This window comes from Thunnus maccoyii, chromosome 14, assembly GCF_910596095.1.
Source record: "Thunnus maccoyii chromosome 14, fThuMac1.1, whole genome shotgun sequence".
Taxonomy (NCBI): Eukaryota; Metazoa; Chordata; class Actinopteri; order Scombriformes; family Scombridae; genus Thunnus; species Thunnus maccoyii.
In genome coordinates this window covers 23160854-23186959 of record NC_056546.1, presented here as the reverse complement: position 1 = coordinate 23186959, position 26106 = coordinate 23160854, and the positions used below count along the sequence as shown (strand labels likewise).

At 39.6% G+C, this 26106-nt stretch overlaps 1 protein-coding gene across 1 annotated transcript in view; it reads left to right on the top strand.

The window, feature by feature from the left end:
* Positions 1–26106, top strand: part of wdr11 (WD repeat domain 11) — a 57393-nt gene that overhangs the window by 8771 nt on the left and 22516 nt on the right. The window contains exons 6-13 of the mRNA XM_042433591.1: positions 1100–1265; positions 3913–4015; positions 4654–4852; positions 5881–5981; positions 8652–8828; positions 18539–18623; positions 22736–22842; positions 25699–25774. Of these exons, the coding sequence (XP_042289525.1) occupies positions 1100–1265; positions 3913–4015; positions 4654–4852; positions 5881–5981; positions 8652–8828; positions 18539–18623; positions 22736–22842; positions 25699–25774 (1014 nt within the window). The remainder of the gene's footprint in view (positions 1–1099; positions 1266–3912; positions 4016–4653; positions 4853–5880; positions 5982–8651; positions 8829–18538; positions 18624–22735; positions 22843–25698; positions 25775–26106) is intronic.

Genomic DNA, 26106 nt, shown 5'->3' with positions numbered 1-26106 from the left:
CCTAAAGGTTCCTCTGCTGACTCAATTTTATCTGTTATGCCTACCATAGATGATAATAATCTCCATTTTGTTATAAAGTTTGTGCATCTATTATTTGATCTCATCATGACCTAGAGAGGAATGAAGCTGGAGGAATGAGCTATGGCTGTGGATCCGGTCGTAGATTCAATGAAAATCATCCCTTTGTTCTTTTCTTGACTTCATTTCTTGACTGAACTGCTAAGCATTTGTGACTGCTGTGTTGTCATTGGGAGAGAACAGGGCTTGGCTGCTGCCATGACTAATAGAAAATCTAACTAGTTTAAAAACGTGTGAAATAAATTTCAGCAATAAACAGACTTAATTTAACATTGTCAGGGTTCATGGAATGAATAATTTTTGTCTGAGCTGCCAATACCTGCTTAATTCAAAAGCCTCCCATCATTAGACCAAATTCACTTTAAAGTTCTCCCTCATTTGCCTTAGACTCAGAGAGACCACAACAGTAATAACTAATTCATTCAGCCCTGCTGTATGGGAAGACATGAATAAAGATCAAGTGGATCTTAAACATGAGAGTTGTTATTAAACTTGTTTTAGGACCCTCTAATTCATCATCACATTGGTGTGAATAATATTTCCATATTTCATATGCATGTGTTGTTACAGCCATGTCTCATTATATCTTTGGTAATGTGTCTGGAGAATAAGACTGGCAATACGTCAGGCGATCTAGACCTCAATTTCGAGTTATTACAATTTCTTTCTGCCTCCTCCAATATGTCATGTGTACAGTATCTTGAGTTCAGGCAAGTTTAATTTAGTTCACTGTAATTTGGAGTAACAGCTGGGAGCAGAAGGAAAACAAGCATGCAAAATCAAGACAGCGGCGGTGAAAGTAGAAAACGCTGAATCCTGGGAACATTCAGGAAGGGGTGAGGGCATAATTATCCCTGAAACGTGAATTCATTTATCAATAAATACTTTATTTGGTTTTAGACTTTTAGCTCACCGTTTTCAGAGAACATGCCAACGTTTTCCAGTTAAGAAAATAATTTGTCAGTGAAATTGATTTTCTTTTCCTGTTTTCCTGTCGTTCCTCTTCTTCGTGGCCCTGTAGTGCAGAGGCGGTGACGTTGAACGACTGTCTGCAGCTGTCCTACCTCCCTTCCAAGAGGAACCACATGCTGCTGCTTTATCCCAGAGAGATCCTCATCCTGGACCTGGAGCTCAGCCAGACGGTGGGTGTGGTGGCCATCGAGCGCTCCGGGGTGCCTTTCATCCAGGTGAGGCGGTCTATATATGTACAGTAAATTCTGTGTAATAAGGATTTTAATAGAGCTCGATGGAATCAAAGTTTGTGGAAACCATATATATAAAAGGAGTTAGCCTAGTTTTGGTGGGCACGGTGCCAGTAGCATGGATTTCAAGGTCAGCTCTCAGATGTTTTTTAATTAATTGGAATGTGATGGAAAGACACTCCTGGTGAGCGTTTGGAAACTACAAGCAAACACAACTTGCTAAATGTTTGCACTGCTGCCTTAGTTGGTCTATGTACGATAAAGGAAAGGATGGCTGTGCCGTCTCGCTCTAACATGCTTCCTACATCACCGTCTTTCCCTCCCCTCGAATGAACTTTTATTGCATTACTTCAAGAGATTTACCAAATCTGTCTTTTTTTTAATGGATGATTCTTCCAAGAAGCCAATTCCCCCTGCCGTGAATGATCAAGTTCTCTACTTTTCTTCCTCCCCCTCCGTGCTCGCGTCATCACGGTCTGACGACTGCACAGCAGGGCCATGCAGTCCTTAGGTACAGCAAAAACCAGCGCACATACATCCTCTGACTTCTTGTACCTTTCAGCTGTCCCATTCAGCAGCATCGGTGACCTTTAGGTTCCAATTCTTTGCTTTTGGAGCCTGGATTTCTAATTGGAAATTGATGAATGCTGTGGGGGTATTAGAAAGAGGATTTGTCACGGCTACAGAGCCAGTAATGGAACAGAAACTGCCTCTTGGTGTCACTCTGTTAACTGTGCTTTCACTCCTAACTTTCTGTGTCTGCCTGTGAAGGAATGACCACTGTAGTGACTTGTCATTACACTGAGTAGATCTTGTGCTTTTCATTGTGGTGGTTCTGCTCAGTTTGAGCCATAATTTTCCCCTTTTTAAATGTGTAACCTTGAAGTTCATGCCTATATGCACATGCATTGACTAGTTTACTGTTCCTCACTTGATCACAGTGGATAATTGACATTCTATGTGTGTGAAATTGTGTTCTGTTCTAAATTTTATCACGCATCCATAAATCATACTTTCTTTTGCTTATCATTGATCCTGATTTAATAAATGTTTCCAAGGTTAAACGCTACAAAAGGTGGAGAACAAGGCTTTGTAGTCAAAGAGTCCTAAAGTCACAGAGCAGGAGTAGAGGGGTATTACTCAGCCACCCAGGCTCTGTGCAGCCAACGCCTCCTTTCTGTAAGTGTTATAAAGTGCTTGTCACACAGCCAATTTGCATGACTGATGACACGGCTTCAGCAAATGTCCAAGCTGGAGTTTAGAAGCCAAGAAGAGATGGGGAGATACAAACAGCTACACAGCTATACTTTGTATTGTCAGATCTGGCACATACACATGCCCACTAGATTGCCATTTCATCAGGTACATCTACAGTAGCTATGAATCTAATGCAGTTCATTACAACTTCTGTCCCTGTGGAGTTAAAATGTTCAGTTTTTGTTGACGTCATCATTAGGGGTTTAGGTATGTTTGAGGCGTGGCCTTTGGGTCACATAGTGTATGAACGTGAGGGGAGTTAAGGGGAGGATGCAGGAGGTGTTGGATCTAGTTTTACAATGATAAGTTGAAAAAGAGCATTTGACAAAATGACAAAGGGTGCTCAAAATTGAAAAATGATAAATGGAAACTACCAGTAATTACAAAAAATGTAGGCTTACTGATGAAATCTCCTGCTTAGCATCTGTTCCTTACTGTGAAATTTGAAAATGACAATAGGCCATGAAAATATGTTGTTCAGTCGGTCAACCACTGTAGTCTAAACTGAAATATCTTAATAACTATCAGATGGATTTGCCATGGAATTTTGTACAGACATTCATAGACCCCACATCCTACTGACTTTAGTGATCCCTTGACTTCCTCATGTGCCACCAGCAGGTTGACATGGATGAAATGGATCTATGCATTGCCATGACGGTCAGGTGGTTGGTCAGTCAACCACTTTAGTCCAGACTGAAATATCTCAACTATCTGATAGATTTCTATTAAATTTGGTACAGATATCCATGGTGCCCTGAGGATTAACTTTAATAACTTTGTCATCCCCTGACTTTCCCTGTAGCATCATCATTGGGTCAACATTTCAATTTCTGTTATGATGAAATACTTGTTAAACTGATGACATTGTGCCAATTACCAAATGTTAGCATTCTAATATGTTAAACTAATATGGTGAACAGGTGAACTTTATATCTGACCTGCTAAATTTCAACATGTTAGTATTGTCATTGTGAGCATGTTAGCATACTGATTTTTAGCATTTAGCTCAAAGCAAAGCTGTGCTGAAGTACAGCCTCACAGAGCCACTGAAGACTCTTGTTTAAATCTTGTTTAAAAGTGAATACTTTTATCATCACGAAGGTGCAGCTGCTACTGTTGTTTTATTCAATCATTCTGTGATGATCAACAAATAGAAGATTACTACTTAAGTTACTTTTTAAATGACAATAAAACAGACTGACATATGGGCTTATTTGATTGAGCTTAGATTTTGTGTACAGTTGTGTGTGTACTAAGTTTTGATAGAACTACACATGCAAAAGTGCCAGCCTGTCTCCCAAAGACAGCTGGCAAACCTGATCATGAACACACACATCATCATCTAACTGTGTCCCCGACTCTCTGTGTTTAGGTGATCCCCTGTGCTCAGAGGGATGCCCTGTACTGTCTCCATGAGAACGGGTGTATCACCCTTCGAGTGTGTCGCTCCACTACCGCTCCTGAAGAGGTAGCAGGTATGAAACCCCTTCAAGCACACTTGTGCACACATACAGTGTATGTTAATAGTACTGTACTCACTCACAAACCATTCTCATTCTCGTGTCGTCTTCCAGGCATCATCTATTCAGCCACACTGCACTGCAGTCAGAGGCTATAGCCTTTCTCTATGCTCCAGTGGGCATTTAGCCTCTTACTGTCTCATTTATCTTTGGCTTAGTGTTATAGTCTATTGTCTTGCCAAATCTCTCTCTCTCCCTGTTACTTACTCTTCTTGCTATCTCTTCCACACTATTCTCTGTCTACCCATCTCTCTCTCTCTCTCTCTCTGCCAGTTCTTTGAGTCTCTCACATACTCATTTATTCTCTTATTTCCTGTCCTCCTTTCTTATCTCCTTAAATCCTTCCCTCTATTTCTACCCTCCTACTCTACTTTCCTCTCACAATTACTCAAAATTCGTCTTCACTTGTCTGGCCACCGCTCTTTCATCCACTCTTATCTACTCCTTTCTTTATTAACATTTACTAAATGTCTTATCCCACATTTGTGTCTCCCTCCATTCACATCGCTCTCCCACCGTCTCAGACGATCTCTGTCGACCTTTCTACTGCACTTATCTCCTTCTATTTTCTCTCTCCCCTCTCTCTCTCCCAGATCCCGAACAGAGTAGCCAGGAGCTTGTGTATGACCTTCGCTCTCAGTGCGATGCTATCCGAGTCACTAAGACAGTCCGGCCATATCGCATGGTTATCTGCCCTGTCAACGAGAACAATGCTGCGCTCACAGTCAGCGACGGCAGAGTCATGTTGTGGGAGCTCAAAGCCCACACCGGCAGGGCTCCTGCCAATCCTAGGTATACACACATACAGAAAGCTTTGCAGGTGGTGGCCTAAAGGGGGAAGGTAACAGTTAAAAGTCTGAACACTTTGTGAGGTGCCTTAAATAAACTGACTTTAAACTACGTAATCCTCTGACCTAAATTTAGTCTTCTTAGTGACTGTCACAGGTAGGGTGTGCAGTGACTTTAACTATCGTTGATGAGCCCTGCTTTCCTTTGATGGAGCACTCCCTTGCTGCTGTTGAGGAGACAGTTTTGTATTTCTCTCTTAAGTTGGCTTCCTGTGTGAGGCAGAGAGAGGTTTGTCAGCTAGTGAGAAACACCGGAATTTAATTCAGGCAAACAAGACAAATCCGCAACCTTGCATTAAAGAGAGAGATTGCATGTTCTTGACTTTTGTAGCACTGCTTTGTGATGTATTGCCGTATTATAATCTCGTCTAGTTTGAATTAATCTGCTTGAAGTACTTAGGTTTTCTATTTCAGGGACTATTCAGATGCAAGCACTTGGCTTTCACGCTTCACTAAATTGATATTCTTCCCTGCGATTGTCTGATGCTCAATGTGTCTATCTGAAAGCCAAAACAAATCCTAAAAAGAAGTTAGGTTAGACATGAATTAGATTTCTGTTAAAACTCTCTTAGTGAGATGTGTTGTCACAGTGTGCTGAGCACATAGAGATAAATTAAGACGAGTTATTTAGGTTGAGACACTTCACTGCGCTGCACCTGTTCGATTTACAGATTAAAGCCTGGTTGTAACAAGTTGTATCACAGTTTGCAGCCCACATAAAAACATTTTTTTTTCTAGAAGTCCTCTCTTTTTTTAATTGAGCAGCATCCAATCAATATGAGGAATCATTACTCATTTCATCATGTACAAGTGCTGCTGTCTCCCTCTGGGTCAGTAAATTTTTAAAGAGCGGATCACATTCATCATTCTCACAAGCATTTATCACTCCCTATTCACTTGGTTCTAATAATGAATGTGCACCATGCTTTCCAAATGTATTTGATTAATATTCTCTCTCTTCCTCTGTGTCAGTTCGGGGCTGTCGCCACTCTACTCCCCTGTGTCATTTTGTGGAGCTCTGCTGGGTCCAAACCAGAAAAGGATTCAGGATCTCTCTCTCAACAGCATGATCGGTATGACTGTACACATCAGCACCTACAAGCACCAGATATGTTGCCGTGTACAGCGTCAGTACAGCGAAGTTTGGTGTTTCAGAGTCAGCATGTCACATATATTTTTTGTTGCAATAAAAGCTTTCTCTCCATAGGACAACTTTCAGTTTCGAAAACAAAAAAAACAAAGAAAAGTGAGAACTCAAAAGAATGAAGGAGATGGAGCTGTAGGTGTGTGTGTGTGCATCAGGCCCTCTCATATATTTTATTATACCTGTGTGAGTTGTATGGGCCTCAGGGCAGCACTTCACTTTCTGCTTTCATGTGTGACTGCTGGTTTCTCCTCTATGCACTACACAGGCCGGCATTATTCCCCAGACTGACTGGCTCTGCACAAAGAGTCTCATGGGTGCTTGGCCCTTCCTTTCTTTCACTTTTGACTCTTTACCATCATATCCTCCTGCTTAAGATGCGTTTCCCCCTCTGTAGTCTTCTCCACTCGCCCCCTCCCTCTCTCTCTCTCATCTCTGTTGATTTAGAACAGAGCTGCCTATCAAAAGACGAATGTGGGTATGAAATAGTAATAAGATGCAGAATTTTTTTTTTCCTTTGTCAGTTGTATTCAGTGATAGTCAAACTGCCTGCCAGCTGAGGGCCTTGGGGAGGTAGAGCAGTAGTGGTGATGCTGGCATGAGAGGGGAGGATTTTGTTGTCTCTCCTCTCTCACACACACTCACACATGCACGGATTTGAGCCAGCAACTGCCTGGAGCTCTGACTGACAGTTGCTAACTAAAGCTCTTGTTATGAAGAAATGTCACTGGCCTGCAGGTTGCTAAAATTCTACACTGATACAGCTAGTTTGTTGCTAAAATTTGATGCTAAAGTTGTTGGAGACTGACACAAGAAGGGCATCAGATGGACAGAAAGACAAACAAATCGTTGCTTTAGGCATTAGCTGCCACCTGCAAAACCATATTTGCATCCTTTTCATATTTTGATTTGCTATGCATGGCAATCTGTTGTATCTGTGGTGTATTGATCCACTGGTTTGTTTGTTGTCCTCATTTCATTTTATTATATCTACTAGTTGCAATGCTGCTCATTTAGACATTAAATTTCTAGTGTAAAGAAGGCTATTATGATGCATGAAATGAAAACCAAATGGATTTTTCAACCAGTGCCAAATATAACTTCAAGGTTGTTGCACCTTCAGAGGATGTCCTCTAGCTCTGCAGCACATACACAAAAGGAGATGATTGCCCGTTTAAAACATATAAAATATAGTCATTAACTGTCTGACTGTGAGGAGCATGGCCATCAAAATCCATGCATCAGTAAAGTAGGGTGTGTTTAGGCCCTTGAAGATATTAAAGGGCCCGGGGCTTACATTTATGGTGAAAACTGGTGTTAAATTCTGTGACTGTGTGGGATTAGAAATTCGATGAAATCAGCAAATTAGGTTTAACTAGATGAAGCCTATAGATACTCCTGTGTAAAACATGGGTCAGTGGCTTAATTGTCTTAACTCCCCACTATATCCTTGAGATCATTAAATCGGGACAACTTGAGGCCAGAGCTTAATGAAACAAACAGTATTTGTTCTTTTTTGCTGGCTCCAGCTGCAGTCAAATTGTGCTTTTCTTAGTTAGCCAAAGAACATCTTTGACTTATATCAGTAAGGACAGGTTCACACTTTTATTCGTAAGAGTGCTAATGAGCTCTATTACAAATACCTATCTAGAAATGTGGGAAAAAAGGTAAAGAGAGATAACTGCACACATCTTCTCTCCATGCTAAAAGAGATTAGGTTTATTCCAACATGCTTTGGCTTATGGCTTCATCAGGGTACAAATGACATTGTGTCACAGGACTAAGTAGGATGAGTCATACCTGCACAAAATTAGGACACTGTCTCATGTATTACTGTATACAGCCTCATCTGAAAGGAGCTACTTTGGGATGCTGTTCAATAGTTGATACTGTCGCTGTATGTTTGTTAGGTATGTGCAGTAGGTGGGCTTGTTACAAGCTCCAAACACTATACTTTGTGTCTTGAGCTTTCTTCCAGTTGCTTGTGTTTGATTATGTCTGATATTGTTTATTACTTTTGTTCATGTTGTCAATGAAGAGAGGCTGTCTAAATCCTGCCCATATTTTCTTGCCCCTTTACACATATATTATACAAAGAAGTTCAAAAAGTTATAGGGAACCAAAGAAGGAAAGTTGTGATGCAGTTATTTTGCTGCCAAACATGTCATCTAAATTGGATCTGCTTGACTAATTTTAATGTACGCCTATAATCATATTGGGCACAGTGAGATCAACATATATGCAGTATGAAAGGACTCGTATAAGGGGCAAAAAAACCTAATCAGTAAAGCCTAATTGTGGCTTCAATTACAGTGATTGTTTCTATGTCATTTAGTAAACAGGCGTCAACTTGTAATATTGATTTATGGCGGACTGCACACTCTAGGAGAAAACAGTCTTCACTCTTTTCTTCAAATTACAGGAAAAGTAAATAAATAACATAGAAATAGAAAAAGGGATATTTAATGGACATTTAATGTTCTTGTAGCATTGCTGAACATTTACTGTTTACTGTATTTTTTAATTTAAAAATTCCTCCATTGATATGTAAGTTTTGTGAATGCCCCCTTAAACCTTTCTTTGTTGTTTTTATCTCTAGGTCAGACCTTGATAGCTGGTGAGGTTCCTCCTCCATCGTCCAACCAGCAAGAAGTCCAGTTGAAGTTCTTGCTCACTGGCCTACTGTCTGGTCTGCCGCTGCCACCATTTGCCATCCGCATGTGTCCACCTCTTACCACCAAAAACATCAACCATTACCAACCCCTGCTGGCTGTTGGTACGTAATAATGCAAAATACAATCACATGCACACACATACGCATGTGCATGTATGCACACACACACACACAAACAATACAAAGCTCACTTAACAGCAAGGCACTACTACTGGCACTACATGTTTCAAGTTCTGTTCTGTGTAAAGAACGGTGATGAATCCCAAAGAGAAAGTACTGTGGCCTGAAGTGTATATAGTAGTATATGGAACACTTATGTAGCATATGTATTATGGTATAGATCAGAGCTTCTCAAAGTCCAGACCAACCACCAACCAATTTTTTGGGGGTGTTTTGTTCAAATATCTTTCTCCGGAATCGCTAACTACACTTTTAAAAGGCCCATCACAGTCACATAATCACATCAAACAAGTGGTGCTACACACAGGCCCATTCAGTTTACTTACTTACGAACAGTAGTTAAATTTAGTTTTTGTCTTTTCACAAAAACCTAGAGCTGATTTGTACACTTTGTCCATTGCTAAGTTTATTTTTTTCATCACAATTGCTGTTTTAGGAATCCAGTTGCATCAATGCAGCAGTTCATAGATAAAACCAAATATAAACAGACTGTGATGAATAGTCCTAGCAACACACCAAACCATACATAATCAATAGGCGAACTCTGGTCCGGATCTGGACCGAGCAACAATTTAATCCGGACCGGGACAAAAATTGAACTTCAACCTGACCCACACTGTTTTTGAATGACACATTGCTATCACATCACCTCACCTGTCATCATTCAGCCATCCACTACCTGCCACAGTTAGCAAGGTTGTTGTGGAATGTAGGAGCTCCTATTGATAAAGTAAAATGGCTTTTTCACAACTAACTGATACAAAAAAGAAAGGTTGACAGTGAAAAGCATGAGGGATGACTGGACTGAGGGATATGCGTTCATTTTGCCTGAGGGAAGTTGGAGACCATTTTGCTTGGTATGCAGTGAAACAGTGGCAACATAATGAAGAGTGGGAACACAAAACGCCACTACAGGACCAAACATGCCTGTTTTAGACAAACATATCCTAAAGTGCAGAGGTAAGAACCACAAAACTGAACCAGTTGAAGTCGTGATATCAAGGCTCCAGCAGAATAATTATAAAATCAAACATTTTCAACAATGAATGCACTGAAGAACTCATTAATGAACACTTACACCAGTGTCTCTACCTGGCCATTGTACCTTTTTATGCTCAGGTTTAAGGACTTTGCGCTGAAAGATCATCGTATAATGCAGTTACAAAGTTACAAAGTTTTGCTCAGCGTGCAGTTTAAGTGCATGGAGTGCTTCATGATATTGGTGTGTTTATTTTTAAAATGGTTTTTGAATTGGATTCATCCGCGGTTACCATGGAAACCACCAATGCATCTATCAAACCTCCCTGACTCTGACCTACATGAAGACACCCATTTCCTTGCAGAGGTTAATTAAACTTCATTCACACGTAAACGGTAAGAAAAATACTTCTTCTTTTAGCTGTTTGTCACTTGTAGTTGATGTTCTACAGTTTAGAGGAGTTTATCATCAAGAAAACCTATCAAGACAAGTAAAACTTTGTTTGGCCTCTAGAGCTTTACTGGCAGATAGAGAACTCAGGAAGCAACCACTTAGTTTACTTGGAGTTTGGTTATCAGTGTTATCCTGTAAAACTTATTTTGGTATTGGTATTTGGAGTCGATCGTAAGTTAAAATTTTTTTGTCAATCTAATGTTTTCAAAGTCAAAAATGAACCTTCATGCTCAAAATAAAAATATATGTTTATGTATGAAAAATTTGTAGCACCTTCAAGCAATCAACAGTGTAAACAGGAAGTCAGTATCATTCCTTTTTAAATGTAGATATTACTTTGTTTTAATAGAGAAATATCTGTATTTCATGAATAATGGTCATCGTGTAGTTTATAGTTACAGTACAGTACAACAGTTACAACTGGCAGTTAGGTGTAAATACAAATAACTGCATGAGAGCAAGTTTGTGCGCTGCAACCTGTTTTCTAATTTAGTTATATGTAAATCTTCACTTAAAAACTTATATTGTGATATTGTTTCTTCACAAGGAATAGCAAAGATTAATCTCTTTAAAAATAATAAGAAAATGGGGCAAATTCCATATATTTTTTTTTTCAGAAAAGCTGTAAATTCATACAGTCAACATGTATCAGTCAAAAATATTTATACACATAATAATTTAAAACATAGGTCTGGTTTATAGTTTAACCACCATTCTGAATTTGTACTCAAGGTATAGTTCACCACCAAACACTACCAGCTACTACCTACTATAAGGAAGAACACACTTTAAAACATAGAGGAGGATTTTGAACACAGTGATTATGTCCAAAATTATGGGGGACACAATTATTGTGTCTTGATAATTGGGCGTCATCTTCCTGTGCCAGAGCCAGAAAGTCAGAAAAATCGCTGTTAAAATGGCAACAACTTTGGATGAGATTGATGGAGCTGCACAGGTTGTTGTAAAGAAATGTACAGAAATCACAGCTCTTAAATTGGCATGGATAAATCAGTTACTGCTGATTGGTTAGGGCAAAATAAAACCCCTCCTTCTAACATTAACACAACACTAGTCTGAATAATGAACTGATATGAAAAGGGCAGTTCATTGTGATTCGTGGGCAACCACATTATAAGAGGCATTTTTAGGTTGTAGAAAAAGGTAGTCACAATAAAATAAACCTCTCTCCATTATTCAGGTCTGCAATGTCAATTTTTTACTTTTATAAGGACTCCTCTTCCTGTATTATCAGGGAACTCCACCATTTAATATCCCCTGAACTCTTGTGTCTCTCTCTTCTTTTGTCCGCCTGTTTTTGCTTCACAGAAAGAGACTTGCAAAAGTCTAGCTAGACCTCATGATGAGGGTCAAGGGAGTTTCAATGGAGGACAGGTAGATCAACATCAGCCTTCCCATACTATAGAGAAACCACATGACTGTAACCAGTGTGGTAAGATGTTCAGTGAACCAAGATATTTAAGGCGACATAAGAGAATTCACACTGGAGAAAAGCCTTACTTCTGTGACCAGTGTGGCACAAGTTTTCGTCAATCAGCGCATTTGAAGACTCATCAACGTATTCACACCAGAGAAAAGCTTTACCTCTGTGACCAGTGTGGCACTAGTTTTCATCAGTTAATGCATTTGAAAGCTCATCAGCATATTCACACCACAGAAAAGCTTTACCCATGTGATCAATGTGGGAAGATGTTCTGTCTCAGCAAACTTGAAGGTTCATCAGCACAACCACAGTGAAGAAAAGCGTCATCAGTGCAGTAATACAGTTTAGAACATCTATTTAAACTGTATGACAACTGGCTGTAAAAAGATTATATGTGGTTTGCAAAAGTGTCATGAAATTGTCTCAATTATATTCATATACATGCAAGTTAAGCTGTCAAATTGTATTGTTTACTTCCACTATCAAAGCTACAGCAGCAAACACACACACTTGCACACACACTCATGATCACAAAGCTCACTGAAGCAAGGCACTACCTTAATACAGCAATGCGTGAGCATGCTTAAATTGAAGGATTCTACAACAGTGTGCTGCCTTGTTAATTTTATCAACATGCTAAAGCCTAGTAATTGCAGTGTGTGTGTATATAAAAAGCCTAAAGGTGCTTCCAGACAGCGAGCAGTTTCCCATTGTGGCAGCATCGGTGTTCTGTGCTTTGAATCAGTCTTAACAGGGTGCATTGCCACCGTCGCAGTTCCTAGATCTAAGATCCTATCAGCCTATACATGCAACAAATAGGTATTATAAAAATGATTGGTTTACAATAAAGGTTGAACTTGTATAAATTATTAATCATTATTACAGCACTTGATTAATGTACTGGCTTATTTTACCTTTCTGATAATAGCAAAATATATATTTAACATTTGAATAGTGGAAGCATAAAATAATTATTTTGTATGAAGTATCCATCCCAGTAATTTGCACAGGGATGTTACTGGTGGTGTGTGTGTGGCCTGAGCTGGTTTGAGTGATATCTCAGTCATGGTTTTGGAGTGTCTGTTTTAAACACTGTAGTTTTGAAAATATAAACTGTCTCAGTGCTCGTCATTCACCTTACCATCTCTGTAACTACCACAGATTTGGCCGTTGAGAAGAAGAAGCTTGTCTGGTTTGAAATTTTGAAAGTTGCTGCCCAGTGATGAGAGCACAAAACATCCAGTGAGTGAGGAGTGCTTTGAAAGGGCACAGGGCTGAACGATTATGCAGCTGCAGCTACACATTTTAATCGCTTGCACGTCTAAGCCCTTTATCAAAGTGCGCCTGTGGTTTGCTTCTGAAAAATAAGACATAATAAGCACTGGAAATGGATAGCAGCAGAGCAAGACCTCAAACATCAGTCTGTCACAAAGCAGGAAATGAACAGCCATTGATGTGAAGGCAAGCACTAAGTCAAGCAGGTCTTTACCTCAGAACAGCAACACAGTAATTAGATATTCATTCATATGCTCAGCCTAAAGGACATGTCAAAGTGAATGAATATCCAGGTCAGCAATTCCCAGTATTACACAAGGTAGGATTTTATTTACTCTTTAATTTAAATATTGTCTTCATTATGTGCTTTGTAGTCCAATTAATATAAACTATTTAGGTTGCCGCAAAATATTCCTGAAATTACAAAGTGATCCTAAACCTCCAAAACCTGTCGACTCTTTTATTAAACCTCTTGACATCTTGCAAATTCTCAACTATTTGCTTTAAAAAGCTATGATTTATGAAGTGAAGTGCACACATCAGCATGTCTGAATATAGAAATAATCGCTGTGAATTTGACTTTTTGAGGCATTAAGTGAATAAGTAGCAGTCCATCGAATCTGTGTCGTCTCAGTAAATGATGCAAAAGGCGTAGATGTGATCTGAAATATCAACCTCTGTTATTACTCCCCTGAGAGCTACTAGGCGTGAGAGAGAGAGAGAGATGGACAGTGAAAGTTTGGGTTTATTTGTTTTAGATCAGCATAGCAGTTCCCTTATCCCCCCCCCCCCATTAATGATGCATAGAGTTGTAAAAGTCCCAATTTGAACAGGAAATTAAGGCCTGAATTGTGTATGTAATGTGTCTATCTGGTGCTCTATGTGTGTAAACGTGTGCGCACACACACTGCCTGTGCACCAAATTCGATTTAAGGCCCAGAAGTACTCTCTAGGCTGTTCTGTCCCCAAAGTAGCAAACCTTCAGTTTAGTTGTCAAGCTGAAAAATAGGCTATGCTCAATCCCCTGACATATCCCACATAAATTAATCACACCTCAGAGATACATTGCCTTCCTCAGACCCACAGACAAGCAGATGAATAATACCACCTTAAACCTACACATCTTACAACCGTTTTCTCAGGGTCTCTTTGTCTCTCTGATATGTGCATCACGTCCACAATGGTGGAACACAGAGATCTCTTAAGTGCATTGCACATTATTACTTAATGACTGCAATAGTTCTAAATAGCCTAAAGGTTTGACAACTGCTGTTCTCCATCTGTTATTTACAGGTTTGTTGAAGGTGAAAGGGCATCTTTACCTGGAAAAACAACAACAACAACAACCACCACCATTCTCTCAAAGCCATTTCAAAAACACTTTTCAGTCAGAGACCTGTCATTTTTTTTCTTCCAATCACTGTGTGAGTTCTGGAGCGGGTGCAGTAGAGCCCTTCACACTGCAGATGGTCTGAGGTTGACTTGGCACAGCTGGTTCCCAGTGGTGTTCTGAATCTAAAACTAGAACAGGGCGATTGAGTTTTCTATGCACATCATTTTCTCTAGTCCCCATAGTCATCTTGCGGAGTCAAGTAGTTAACAGTCTCTAGTTGCATTATTGAAATGTGTCTTTTGTTCCACTTCCTGTGAGGTAGCTTCTGAATAGTAAGTTTGGGGGACTTGATGATTACATTGAAGATTATGATGGAGGGCATGATCTCTGCTGAAAGATGGAGGCGGTGTCCAGGGGATTCAGAAACTGCAGTATGTTTAATTAAAATGGTATCTTGAGGCTAGTATATATAATTTATCGACAATTTATTCCATTAGCACACTTGAGGGATGATGCTTATTATTATTGCAAAAAGGTATAATTTAGAATAATTCAAAAGTGCCATATTTAAAGTCTCTGAATCAGCTACTTGGCCTGACTGTCATGCTTCATGAATTCAGTTGATTCCTGGATTACAGTTGCAATTGTCACTTCCTCAGTAATGACGTCGAGGTTGGTATTGTGTCAAGTATTCTGGTGGGCGTTTGCATCTGTTGCCTCTCCTGTCTATCAAGAATACACCTGATCAGTAAATCCAGAGCGATTCATGGATGAGTGCTTGGTAGCTACAGCTCACTCTCTTTCTTGGCCTCTGTTCCAGTCTGCATTTGGTTTCTCCCTAATGTGTAGCAGAGTTAAAAGGAGGACTCATTGATTGACTCAGTGATGCGAGTCCTGCAGTCAGAGGAACAGCCAAGGGAAACCAAGTTTTTCCACCTTCTACTAGGTGCAAATAAAGTAAGAGATGAGCACACTGCTGATGGTGTGAAAGCACTGATGGTTGAAATTGCCATCCACAGTTTCATTACAGTTCGACAGAAGTCAGGGATTCCCGTCTCTATTTTTTCCTGTCTGTCAGTCTTTCTTCCTCCTTGCCTCCAAAGCGAAAGTTACAGAAGCTGTGCAGCCAACCTAGCTACCCAGAAGCACCGTTGTTTGGTTGCCTGTCTAAAAAGCTCTAATCTGTGTGAGGCCTGACAGCTCCTTTACAGATAGGTACAAGGCCCAGAGGCTTCCTTTTCGGTGACATGTACACAAACACTGACAAACTGACATCCATTCCTAATCATCTGATTGTGGCACGCCTAATTTATTTATCCGTGCTTGCCTGACAGCTATACTTTGCTGCTTTGTTTGGATCAGCAAAATGAAACTGCATTACAACTTCAATAAAGTAGCAGAGGAAAGACATAAATTTGTCAACTGCAAAATGTGGGAAAGAAATGCCTACATACTAATATGAAGGCAGCTACTGAGGCATGAACCTCAAAAAGCAAAACAATTATCAGATGGACTGACTCTCATTCTCAGCTCCAGTGGTCTGTCAAAGGGAATATCAGTTATGTTTGCAGTTCACTAAATAATCTATTAAAGCCTCCAGTTTAGAATACACATTATCTCCTGCTATCTCACACTTATTCATAGAGTTGGGTTCAACTGAGGGTAGATCAGCTCTGTCATCAGCTTGGATGATTGTTGAAACACATTAGATTTTGCATTGGTTCTTGTGATTTTGAGAAGGATTTCCTTTACGTTTACTAAGTAATTTATTTTTATGGGGAAATCAATCGCAAAGGTCCAGTAAGGATGCACTACATGATGATATTTCAGTACAAAAACTCCAGAACTATGTACATGAACAGCATTTCTGTATGAATGGGAGACATGACGCCTTTGTTGTGCAATCAAGTCCTTAAACTTGGGCACAAAAGGTGCTATAGCCAGATGGAGACCCTGGTATAAGTGCTACCATATGAGTTTTTCACTGTATTTGTTGAAAATGTCGTTGATCTTACAAATATTCTGATGGTGGCTTGATTTGATGACATCAACTGGTACAGTTTTGTGGTTCTTACCTCAATGTTCTGGGGTAGTTAAATAAATGGTATAAAATGGGCATGTTTGGTGTCGTAGTGGCGTTTTATGTCCCTACTCTTAATTATGGCCACTGTTTTATTGCAAATCAAGCACAATGATCTCGTGTTTCCCTCGGGCAAAATAAACAAATATTTCTCAGTCCACTTATAGGTGCACAGTTTTCACTCTGAGCCTTTCTTTTTTAGTATCAGCTCATTTTGAACAAGCCATTTTACTTTTTAACCAGAGCACCAACATATGGCAGCAACCTTGCTAACTGCAGCGACTAGTGGGTGGCTGAATGAAGACAGGTAAGGTGACGTGATTGCGATGTGTCACTCATAAGTGGTCTGGACCAGCCATGAATTTTTTGAGCAGCTTGCACAATGCTACACAGACCATAAATTACATCTTTTGATTGGTCTATTTGCTGACTGACCTGACAACTAATTTGCGCATTCCATATTGTGGGTTAAGAGGCCATGTTTTATTTTTTGTCAAATTTGAAGTATCTGTCCCACAATCAAAGTGAATCTATTCAACCACACTCACCTCACTCTACATATTGGGCTGCATCATATTGGTCATTTTAATCAACGTAAACAAACGGTGGCAGTGGGGCAACTCAGGGAAACCACAGGAACAGGAGTATCTGTGTTTATCTCCCCCCGTCCACTTCCTGTTTGCCAGACTTCCAGCTGAAACATCCCACAGTTACTCACTACATGCCATCTATCAGCTACACAGCGAGCAGGAGGGGATGGCGCGCAGACACACACACACACACAGACACACACACACGGATGCCTGTGCGGCACTGCCTATCACCACCTCCAGATGTTGTGTCAGCATGTGGTCGTCTCGCTGAAGCCCAGTGCAGATTGAACAGTCCTTTGCAGAGGGACTTGGCACCTCAGCCCAGCTCCATCACATTTGGGATAATTATAGAACTAAATGTGCTACTGCACATTAAAATAGAAATAAATCCCCAGAACCTTTTGATTTGCTTTCACATCTACTGCAGAGTTTTTGCCATGCTCCTGATTTGAGTAATTATTATAATTGCAATGTCTTTCAGCTTCCTTGCTTAGGTTATAACCTCAATTGTTTTGTCTTTTTACAACTACTTGTTTTCCCCACTAATGGAAAGTTAGCCCATGGCATTTTATAAAACCATGAAAAAGCTGTTGCAATAATTAGAAAAATGTATAGTAAATGGAATGTCAGCTTTTTATGGTTCAAAGCTGAAACAATAAATAAAAGCTTTTATTACTTATTTTTCTAAACGGAAAAATAAAGGTGACACATAAAATAATCATCTAATGAATAAAAAGGGTCTCCCATGGCTAAGAGTAGAGGAGCTAAAATGTGACATCACTTGTTAAAATGAAACCAGAAGCTACACAATCAAGATTGGTAAAATGAATAAGAGAGTCACTGCTCCCTCTGGAAAGGCTACACTTGAGTACGGCACAGTGAAGAAGATTTTTCTTCACTGTGAATTTGAATGAAGCCATTGCTAAAACAAAAACCATCAACTCTCCCTGCATGTGAAAAAGTTGCAAGTAGATATAAGGTGAATTTAAAGTTTTTATAGTTTGAAACTTTCCCTGGATATGTAAGCATAAAAAGGAAACTTAAAAGTAGATTTTGGTTTGCTTTTCACTGTTACAGTATGAACACTCATGAAAAAAAGTTTTTTGACACTTTGTCAAACCTGCTCAGAGTTTCTGATCAGAGTGTCAAATGTCACCTGCAGTATTTAATCAGGTGGAGTTTAGGGAGGGATTGAGCTGTTGTGCTATTTTCTCAGTAGCAGATGAAACAGTGCAATATTTGCAGGCTGTGAGCTGAGTGACACAAGGTATGATGTGCTGCCTCTATCCACACCTACTGCAGTGACAGGGAATACACAGCAGTGTCACACTGACACACTGTGTCTCTGATCCTGCCAGGGGGTAGGTGCTGCTAAGATAACTGTATGGCTTGTGACCTCTTGTTTTTCCATGTCAGTCTGTCTCATATTTTTCTTTTCTTATGCCCTCCTCTCTGCCTCTGTCTCTTCTCCTCAGGAACCAGTAATGGGTCTGTGCTGGTCTATAATCTCACTAGTGGTCTTCTCCACAAAGAACTCAGTGTCCATTCTTGTGAAGTCAGGTAAGATTTTTACTTGTTTGTAGTCTAGTGTGTACAAAATTACACACACACCTTAGTGAACATGTGTATGCACTCACAGTACGCTTCAGATGAAAAATCTGTAAAATAGCAGGTCAGATGAACCCCAGTGGCTAGTCAGTCAGCTCGAGGTGGATTGATTTTCTGCTGATTGTCTTCAGGCTCATTAGAGTTTGCAGAGGCAATCGGCAATCACATAATTAGAGTGCTTCAGCTGAGTATGGTACTCTTGACTCAAAGAAATAAAGATGACAACCACAAGAGCAAAATAGAAAGAATTCACACAGGCACTGAGATAGTGGTGAAAAATACAATATACATGATCTAGATTTTTTGGTAAACATATCGTATAATTCACTGTACAAAGCAAATGAACCTAAAAAAAAATTAGTCATATTTTAGTCCAAATGCTAAGAAGGTAGTAGCATTGCTATTATATACAAATGAAATCATGAAGGCCACAAATAAAACTGCTTGATGTTGCTAAGTGATAACATGGTTACCTATGATACACAGCAGTGAAGGTAACAGAAAAATCCTTTAGGGCTGCAACTAATTATTTTCATTACTGATTAATCTGCCAATTACTTTCTCAATTAATTAATCAGTTGTTTGGTCTATTAAAATTCAGAAAGCAGTGAAAAATGTCCATTCCATTATTCCAGAGTCCAAGATGACATCTTCAAATGTCTTATTTTGTCCAACCAACTGTTCAAAACCCAATAATATTCCATTTACAATACGTATATAAAACAGACGAAAGTAGCAAATCCTCTCAAAGGAGAAGCTGAAACCAGAGAATTGTCATTTTTGCTTAGAAAATGACGATTATTCGATTAGTCAAAATTTAATCACAACTATTTTGATAATCGAATAATCGACTTATTGTTGTAGCTCTAGCATCCTTGCACCATATACTAAATGTTTGAACCAGAGCACATTTAAGAACCTAAACAGTCTGGAGTAGCTGATAAAAATACTGCAGAACTGCTTCGGTACGTTTATTCCAACAAGTAACTGAATGTTGAGGGCTGTTTTCCTGAAGTGCGGATGAATGCAGAGGGAGCTTAGATGCACTTGAGAAATGGGACCAGCTTAGTGTACCGTGCAAATGAATTCATCACAACAACCTAATAAACTGAATTACAAGGCCTGCATTTTACTGTGCGTGTGCGTGTATGCGTGTGTCCAAGGGTGTGTGTGATACAAGATGTGTTAAATTAGTGATATGTAATGTTACACTTCTACCCATCGTTGCAAATACAATATGTGTAGTGTTGTATTTGTTTAGTTAATTTAACAGTAACAAAATATACTATTCATCTGAACTAAAAACACCTGTTGCTGAGCTCAACAGAACGTCTAGATCTTGTTTACACCTTTCTCACAGTGGACATTTTGACTTGTGAGTAATGTTACTTATAAGATTAATGGAGGGCTCTGGTATTCTGTGTGCTGCCTCACTAGCACCTGAGCAGAACACAGCCATTATTAATGTTATTCGTTACACCTGTGTGTTTCCTGCCAGGACAAGTCAAAATGTCTGCTGTAAAAAAAAGATCTATTGATTTCTGGGTCCAATGCATGCTTCCTATAAACACCTTTTGGATTGTCACAATAAATGACTTTGAATGTTCCTTTTACCTTTTCAGTACTACACTATTCCCTCAAGTCCAAGAAGCTTATTAATGAACCTGTCAATCACACGTCAAAGGGGACATTCAAGGAAGAGCAGCATTTCATATGAGGAAGCTTTACCCCTCTGTTTAGACCCAACCAGGAAATACAAAAGAAAACAGGAATAATTGGAAAACAGTTGTTGATGACATTTCAAGGAATCGATGACAAGACCATCAACACAATTATTGGCTTTAGTCATAAATCAATGAGCTTGAATCTGTTCTGATACAGGTTTATTCTGTCAGAAATATAAATTGTAGAGATTATGAAGCTTTTGGTTACCCTCTGTGCTCTAAATGTAATCCATTCCTATAAATTCCTTCTGTTTAATACCTGTTGTAATGCGTAGTATGAAAACCTCAGTGCCATGACCTTCTGCTTAAACACACTGTTCTAAGTTGACTATTAATTTTTAAAGGGCGGGTCCATTATTTTTGGGGGGAAGTTTTTTTTTTTTTTTTGAGGTTTTTACATGATTCCATAGCTTCCCAGTAGTGTTACATATGTATTCAAATCTGAAAATTTTAGTCAAAGTACGTATGTTTTAGCGTCAAAATCAGTGCACTAACCCATGTCACTGTTTTTTTTGCTAATGGCTGAGTGGGTGTTTCCATTTGAACAACCTGGAAAAAAAATCCAGATGGAGTTGTCCTTTAAATATTCGTCTCTCTTGTTAACCTTGATGTTGACTGGAAACTGTGATTGTGATTGTGAGAAGAATCTTTATTCTCCAGGATCATGAAAAATAATTTTTCAGAAGACTTACCACAGGAATAATTGAGGAATCTATGGTGGACAAAACATAACATTTTCTGCACTCTCCTGTCTATACTCTATGTGTGCTAACAGTTAATTTAATCTGCTTTTTGTCTTCCATAATTTTGGATCAATTTGGTTTTCAGAACTTAACGATTGGACACACGTTACTAATAACACTTGTTGTCGTACTGAACATCGCATATCAAGTTGTATATTCATGTAAAAAAAACACTTTTCAGCATGTTGTATTATCATAAATGTTCACGCTATTTACTCTAATTAGGACAAAATGTGTTCTTTCAAGATAAATTGTAGCGATGTGCTTGACTCAAGCTTTGCATTGTTTCAGTGCAGCCGTGTTATACATTAAACCCTTTTGTCCTGCTGGGCTTCAGCACAATGGTTGGTTAATTATGAAACAGGACACACTGAAAAGGGATAAAGTCGGAGTGCCTCAACACCTTCTGAGTGCCCCACAATGCAACAGCCAAACACCAACAAAGAGCAGGCTGTACTTCATTAGTTAGTATTCTCTAATGAGCAGCAAAACTATTTCAATAGGATTAATTAAGCACGAGATTGAATCAATTAATGCTGTTAAGAGATTGATTGGGAGCAAACACCATCCGTTCAAGCATAGCAAGGCTTTCTTTAATGAGAGAAGTTGGTATCCACAAATGAAAACTCCAGCAAACTTTAATGAGCCACGCAACACAAGCAGAAGTTGCTTGAAATCTTTGCAGCTTCCTCTCTACATGTATGTTTAGATGTGTGTGTGTGTGTGTGTGTGTGTATTAATGTTAGGGATTAGTGTTTAGGCAATGTCAGGTTTTCTGGTGTCAGTTTTATCACTCAACAGCTGCCTTCTTCATCTGCGTGTCATACCTCACTCACACTACTCTAACTTGTGCTGACACACCGCATATAATATTCAACACATGCAAGCACTTACTGTACACACTGTTTAGTTGCTTAATATTGCACAGTGCTTTCATGTATTTCACACATGACCGAAAGTAGAGCACAAAACATTTTAAAAGCAAACGTCACAAAATCACACAGTCATAAACGAACCCACTTAATCAGACATAAACATCAAAGTAGTGCTGTCAGACCGTAGCTTTCTCTTAAAAACCTCTCCATTAGATTCTCTCTCTTTCTCTGTAGTTTCATATAGAGCACTGCTGTTATTTCCAGCGCTGTGACGTACAGCATAAAGTTCAAAGAAGAATTTTTTTTTCTGTGGTGGGGAGAGCAGAGGTGCTTAATGGAAATGAGCCCAGCAGCCATGGCCCCAGCACAACCATGCCAAAAGAGGCCTGACTACTTAGCATCCCATTTACATTTAGTGGGGAAATTGACTAATTAATCATGTGGCTATTTACCATCTCATTACGGTGGAGTTTGTGCTCCCTGAGCTCAGCCCACACCTCAAAAATATTCATATCTTACACTTGCTGGCTTGATTTGCCGTGCATTTTTTTTTTTTACAGCCTCGTAATGGATTTTATTGAAGTTTTAGGTTTACCATTTACCTTTCTGCTTGTCAGACTGTAGTGGAGGACCATTTCGACAGCTGCACTGCAAGCGTTAGATAGCGATATTCCTCATTTAACTGAAGTGTGTTTGTGTGTGTGTGTGTGTTTATTCCACAGGGGTATTGAATGGGTGAGTCTTACCAGTTTCCTGTCTTTTGCCACTTCTGCTCCCAACAACATGGGCCTAGTGCGAAACGAGCTGCAGCATGTCGACCTGCCAACTGGTGAGAGGCTTACACACACGCGCTCACACACACACACACACACACACAGTACGTTATCACTTGTACCTGAGGGTACCAACCAGCACTTTTATATTGGCTTTTGTTCTTGAGATTTCTGTTGCTCAGCCTTAACAACAGAGAAAATAGTCCCCTCAGTCTCTCTCACTCTCTGCTTTTCTGTTTTTTTATCTGTCTTTCTATTTCTATGTGCTTCTCCAAGAGGCTCTTTTTGTTCTCCTCCAGGGAATGCTCACAATCTCCAAATTAAGGTCCAATCTAATCAGTGTTAGGGTACGACCAAAGGGATGCCTAGCTTTGAAAATGAGATCCTATCATGAGTCTTTGCAGAGGAACTTATATCCCTGCCTGAACCCATGGAAGACGAGCCTATAGAATTACTGCACCACTAGTGGCCATTGTGTGTTCTCTCTTGTCCAGAGGGTGAAAAATACAGTGCTGCATTTTCTTTGCCAAAGACTGAACAGAGTTGGAATGTAACCTGAGGATGGAGTAGTGAACAGTCAGAAAGAGATAGTTTTAGCGGAAAAGAATATACAATATAAATTATGGATGACCAATTTTATTATTTTCACAAATCTTCCGAATCTGTGTTTGTCGTGTGTGTCTGCTTTTTACACTTTACCCCCATAGTGTGTTGTTAAGTTAGCAGAGGCACACTAAAAAGATATGGTTGCTATAATGGTTCGGTCACAGAGCCTTTAACTCCAATTCTTACAGAGCAATGGCCAGGGTAAGTCACTACTTTTAGGACTTTCTCTTAAGCACCAGAGTTGTTAACAGTTAACAGTCCATGGGATTAGCTTTGGTTACAGACCTGCACACTTTCTAACACACATACATTTAATTGTTTTTTCTTTCAAGTTCAAGAGACTGAGGTCTGAGATTTAAACCTATAGCAGCTCATCTCACTTAGAATATATTTGGCATACTTTTTTGTTGTAGGTTTCTTTTTTCCATATTATATAGTATTACTTAAATTTATGTATATTCTGACTGTTATGCACCACAACACCAAGGTATATTCCTTGTATGTGCAAACCTACTTGGCAATAAACCTGGTTCTGATTCTGGATCTCAGTGTCGGGCCTCACAGCTCTGATGTGTGTGTGTGTTGGCTTCGGTCACAACATTTTGGGAAATACTTATTTACTGTCTTACCAAGAGTTAGATGAAGGATCAATATCAATTTCATCTGTGTGTGTTCAGTACAAAGACACAAAAAGGTCTGGGACGTGTTTAATCTAGCATAGCACCAAGATGACAAGGGAAGCAGCTCGCTAAGCTCCATCAAAACTGAAAAAAATAAGCATTTCAGCAACTCCCAAGATGTCTTATTTACAGGTTACAAGCTGTATATTTATCACATGTTGAAATATGAAAAAAACATTGTGGATTTACATGCATGTGATGATTTGGGAGGGTTTTTTTACAAATGGAATCTCATTCTGACCTTTTTATAGTGGTTTAGCTCATACTTGAACATCTTGGACCAGATTCACTAAGGCTGCAGGCAAATCTTCACATTTTTGTTTGTGTTACTTGAGCTTATGTGCTTTCATCCTGTTTATTCAAAGAAAGTGAGCAGATTTTTGCATAAACGAGTCCTCAAATAGAACAGCACAAAAGTAAATTCTACACTTAAAGATTCTCTACTTCACCTGTAAGACTAATCCACTAAGGCAGGCACCTTGTGCCCTTTACAGATGGAGCCTTTTCTGATAAGATTTGAGAATCCAGGCTGGAAAACCATTTCCCTTGCTTGCCTTACTCAATTGTGGTGATACCTGGGTTCTGCAGCAATTATAGAAGCTGTTCTGAAAGGACACATTCCTTATCTCTGAAATGATTTTCTTGTGTACTGCAGTATTTGTGAAGACGTGGTGTTGAGAAGCGGTAATGAACCCAGTCTCAGTTTGCATCGCCTCACTTACTGTATAAATATTTATTATGTATACAAATAATAATTCCAAATTATTTATACATTCATGATCATGACAGGTATCATCAGTTCAGCACTATGAGGCATCTTTCTGATTATCATCCACAGCACATGCTCCTCCCTTTGCATACAGCAAATGTAAAAAAAAAATCCTCTACTGTATGTTCCTGTGTTGCTAATTTTGCTGCACCATGACCTCTATTCAGGATCTTGAGCTGTATTTGTGCGTGTTTTTGTGAATGATTAGACATGCAGGCTGATGATCTGTAGAGTTAGATACCACAATTGACACTCTGTAATCAAGACATGCGACCCCTCCCACTGTGTCTGACTGAGGAAACAAAAGAGGAGAAGGTGAAGAGGGCTTCATTAGCTTCTAGTGCACCACAGGCCTCCAAAACTTTCTCTACACCATATGCTTAGCCATTTTATCCCCTCTGGTAAAGTCCCACCACCATTTCCACACAACCGTTGGAGGTCACACGCCACCTAACCCCAAAGCACCACAGGCTGCTCTGTCACTTGAACATTTTAAACAGGCCACCTTCCTAAGTGTCATCCACAAAATCAGATCAGGGTCTCCTTATGCAAATGCGATATGATTCACCTGAAGGGCATTTTTGTTTTGTTTAAAGGGGCACCTTGATGCCCTGCATGTCTACTCCAGTGGGTGGACAGTTGTGAAAGAAAAGCAGGGATTAGTGCAGACGGTCAGAATAAGTTGTCGGCAGTTTGCTCTCTCCACTCTGAGATTAGAGAAGAGAAGAAACTAGGCCGCCCTAGCAGTAAAGTGAAATGTAGGAATAAGGAAAGACACCGTCTCTTGCTTTCCATCATCACCTCTCTCCCTCGCATTCTCACTCTCTCCCCCTGTCTGTGTCTGTTGTGTTTTCCAGGCAGATGCTTTGCATTCAGAGGCGAACGAGGAAACGATGAGCCACCCATAGAGATGATTAAAGTGTCTCATCTCAAGTGAGTTGCCTGCTCTCCCCACCACCACCACCAAAACCAACTTCCAACGACATCGCACAGTCTCTAATGCACACATATATATGCACAAACTGTACATTTATATATACACTATTTACACCAACACACATCCTTTCACATTATCTGCTCAGAGCCATCTGCCTCTGTCTCCAAATGTTTAATTTCATTTTTTTTTTTTCCTTTGCTTGCTTTTTTCCTGAGGTGTTTTTAATACCCAGACTTAAATCCCAGGAAAAGTCTACTTAAAGACCTGAAAGGCACAAATTAATTCTGTTGTTTGTTTAGTATTGTCTCCAAAAATCTTACATATTCAT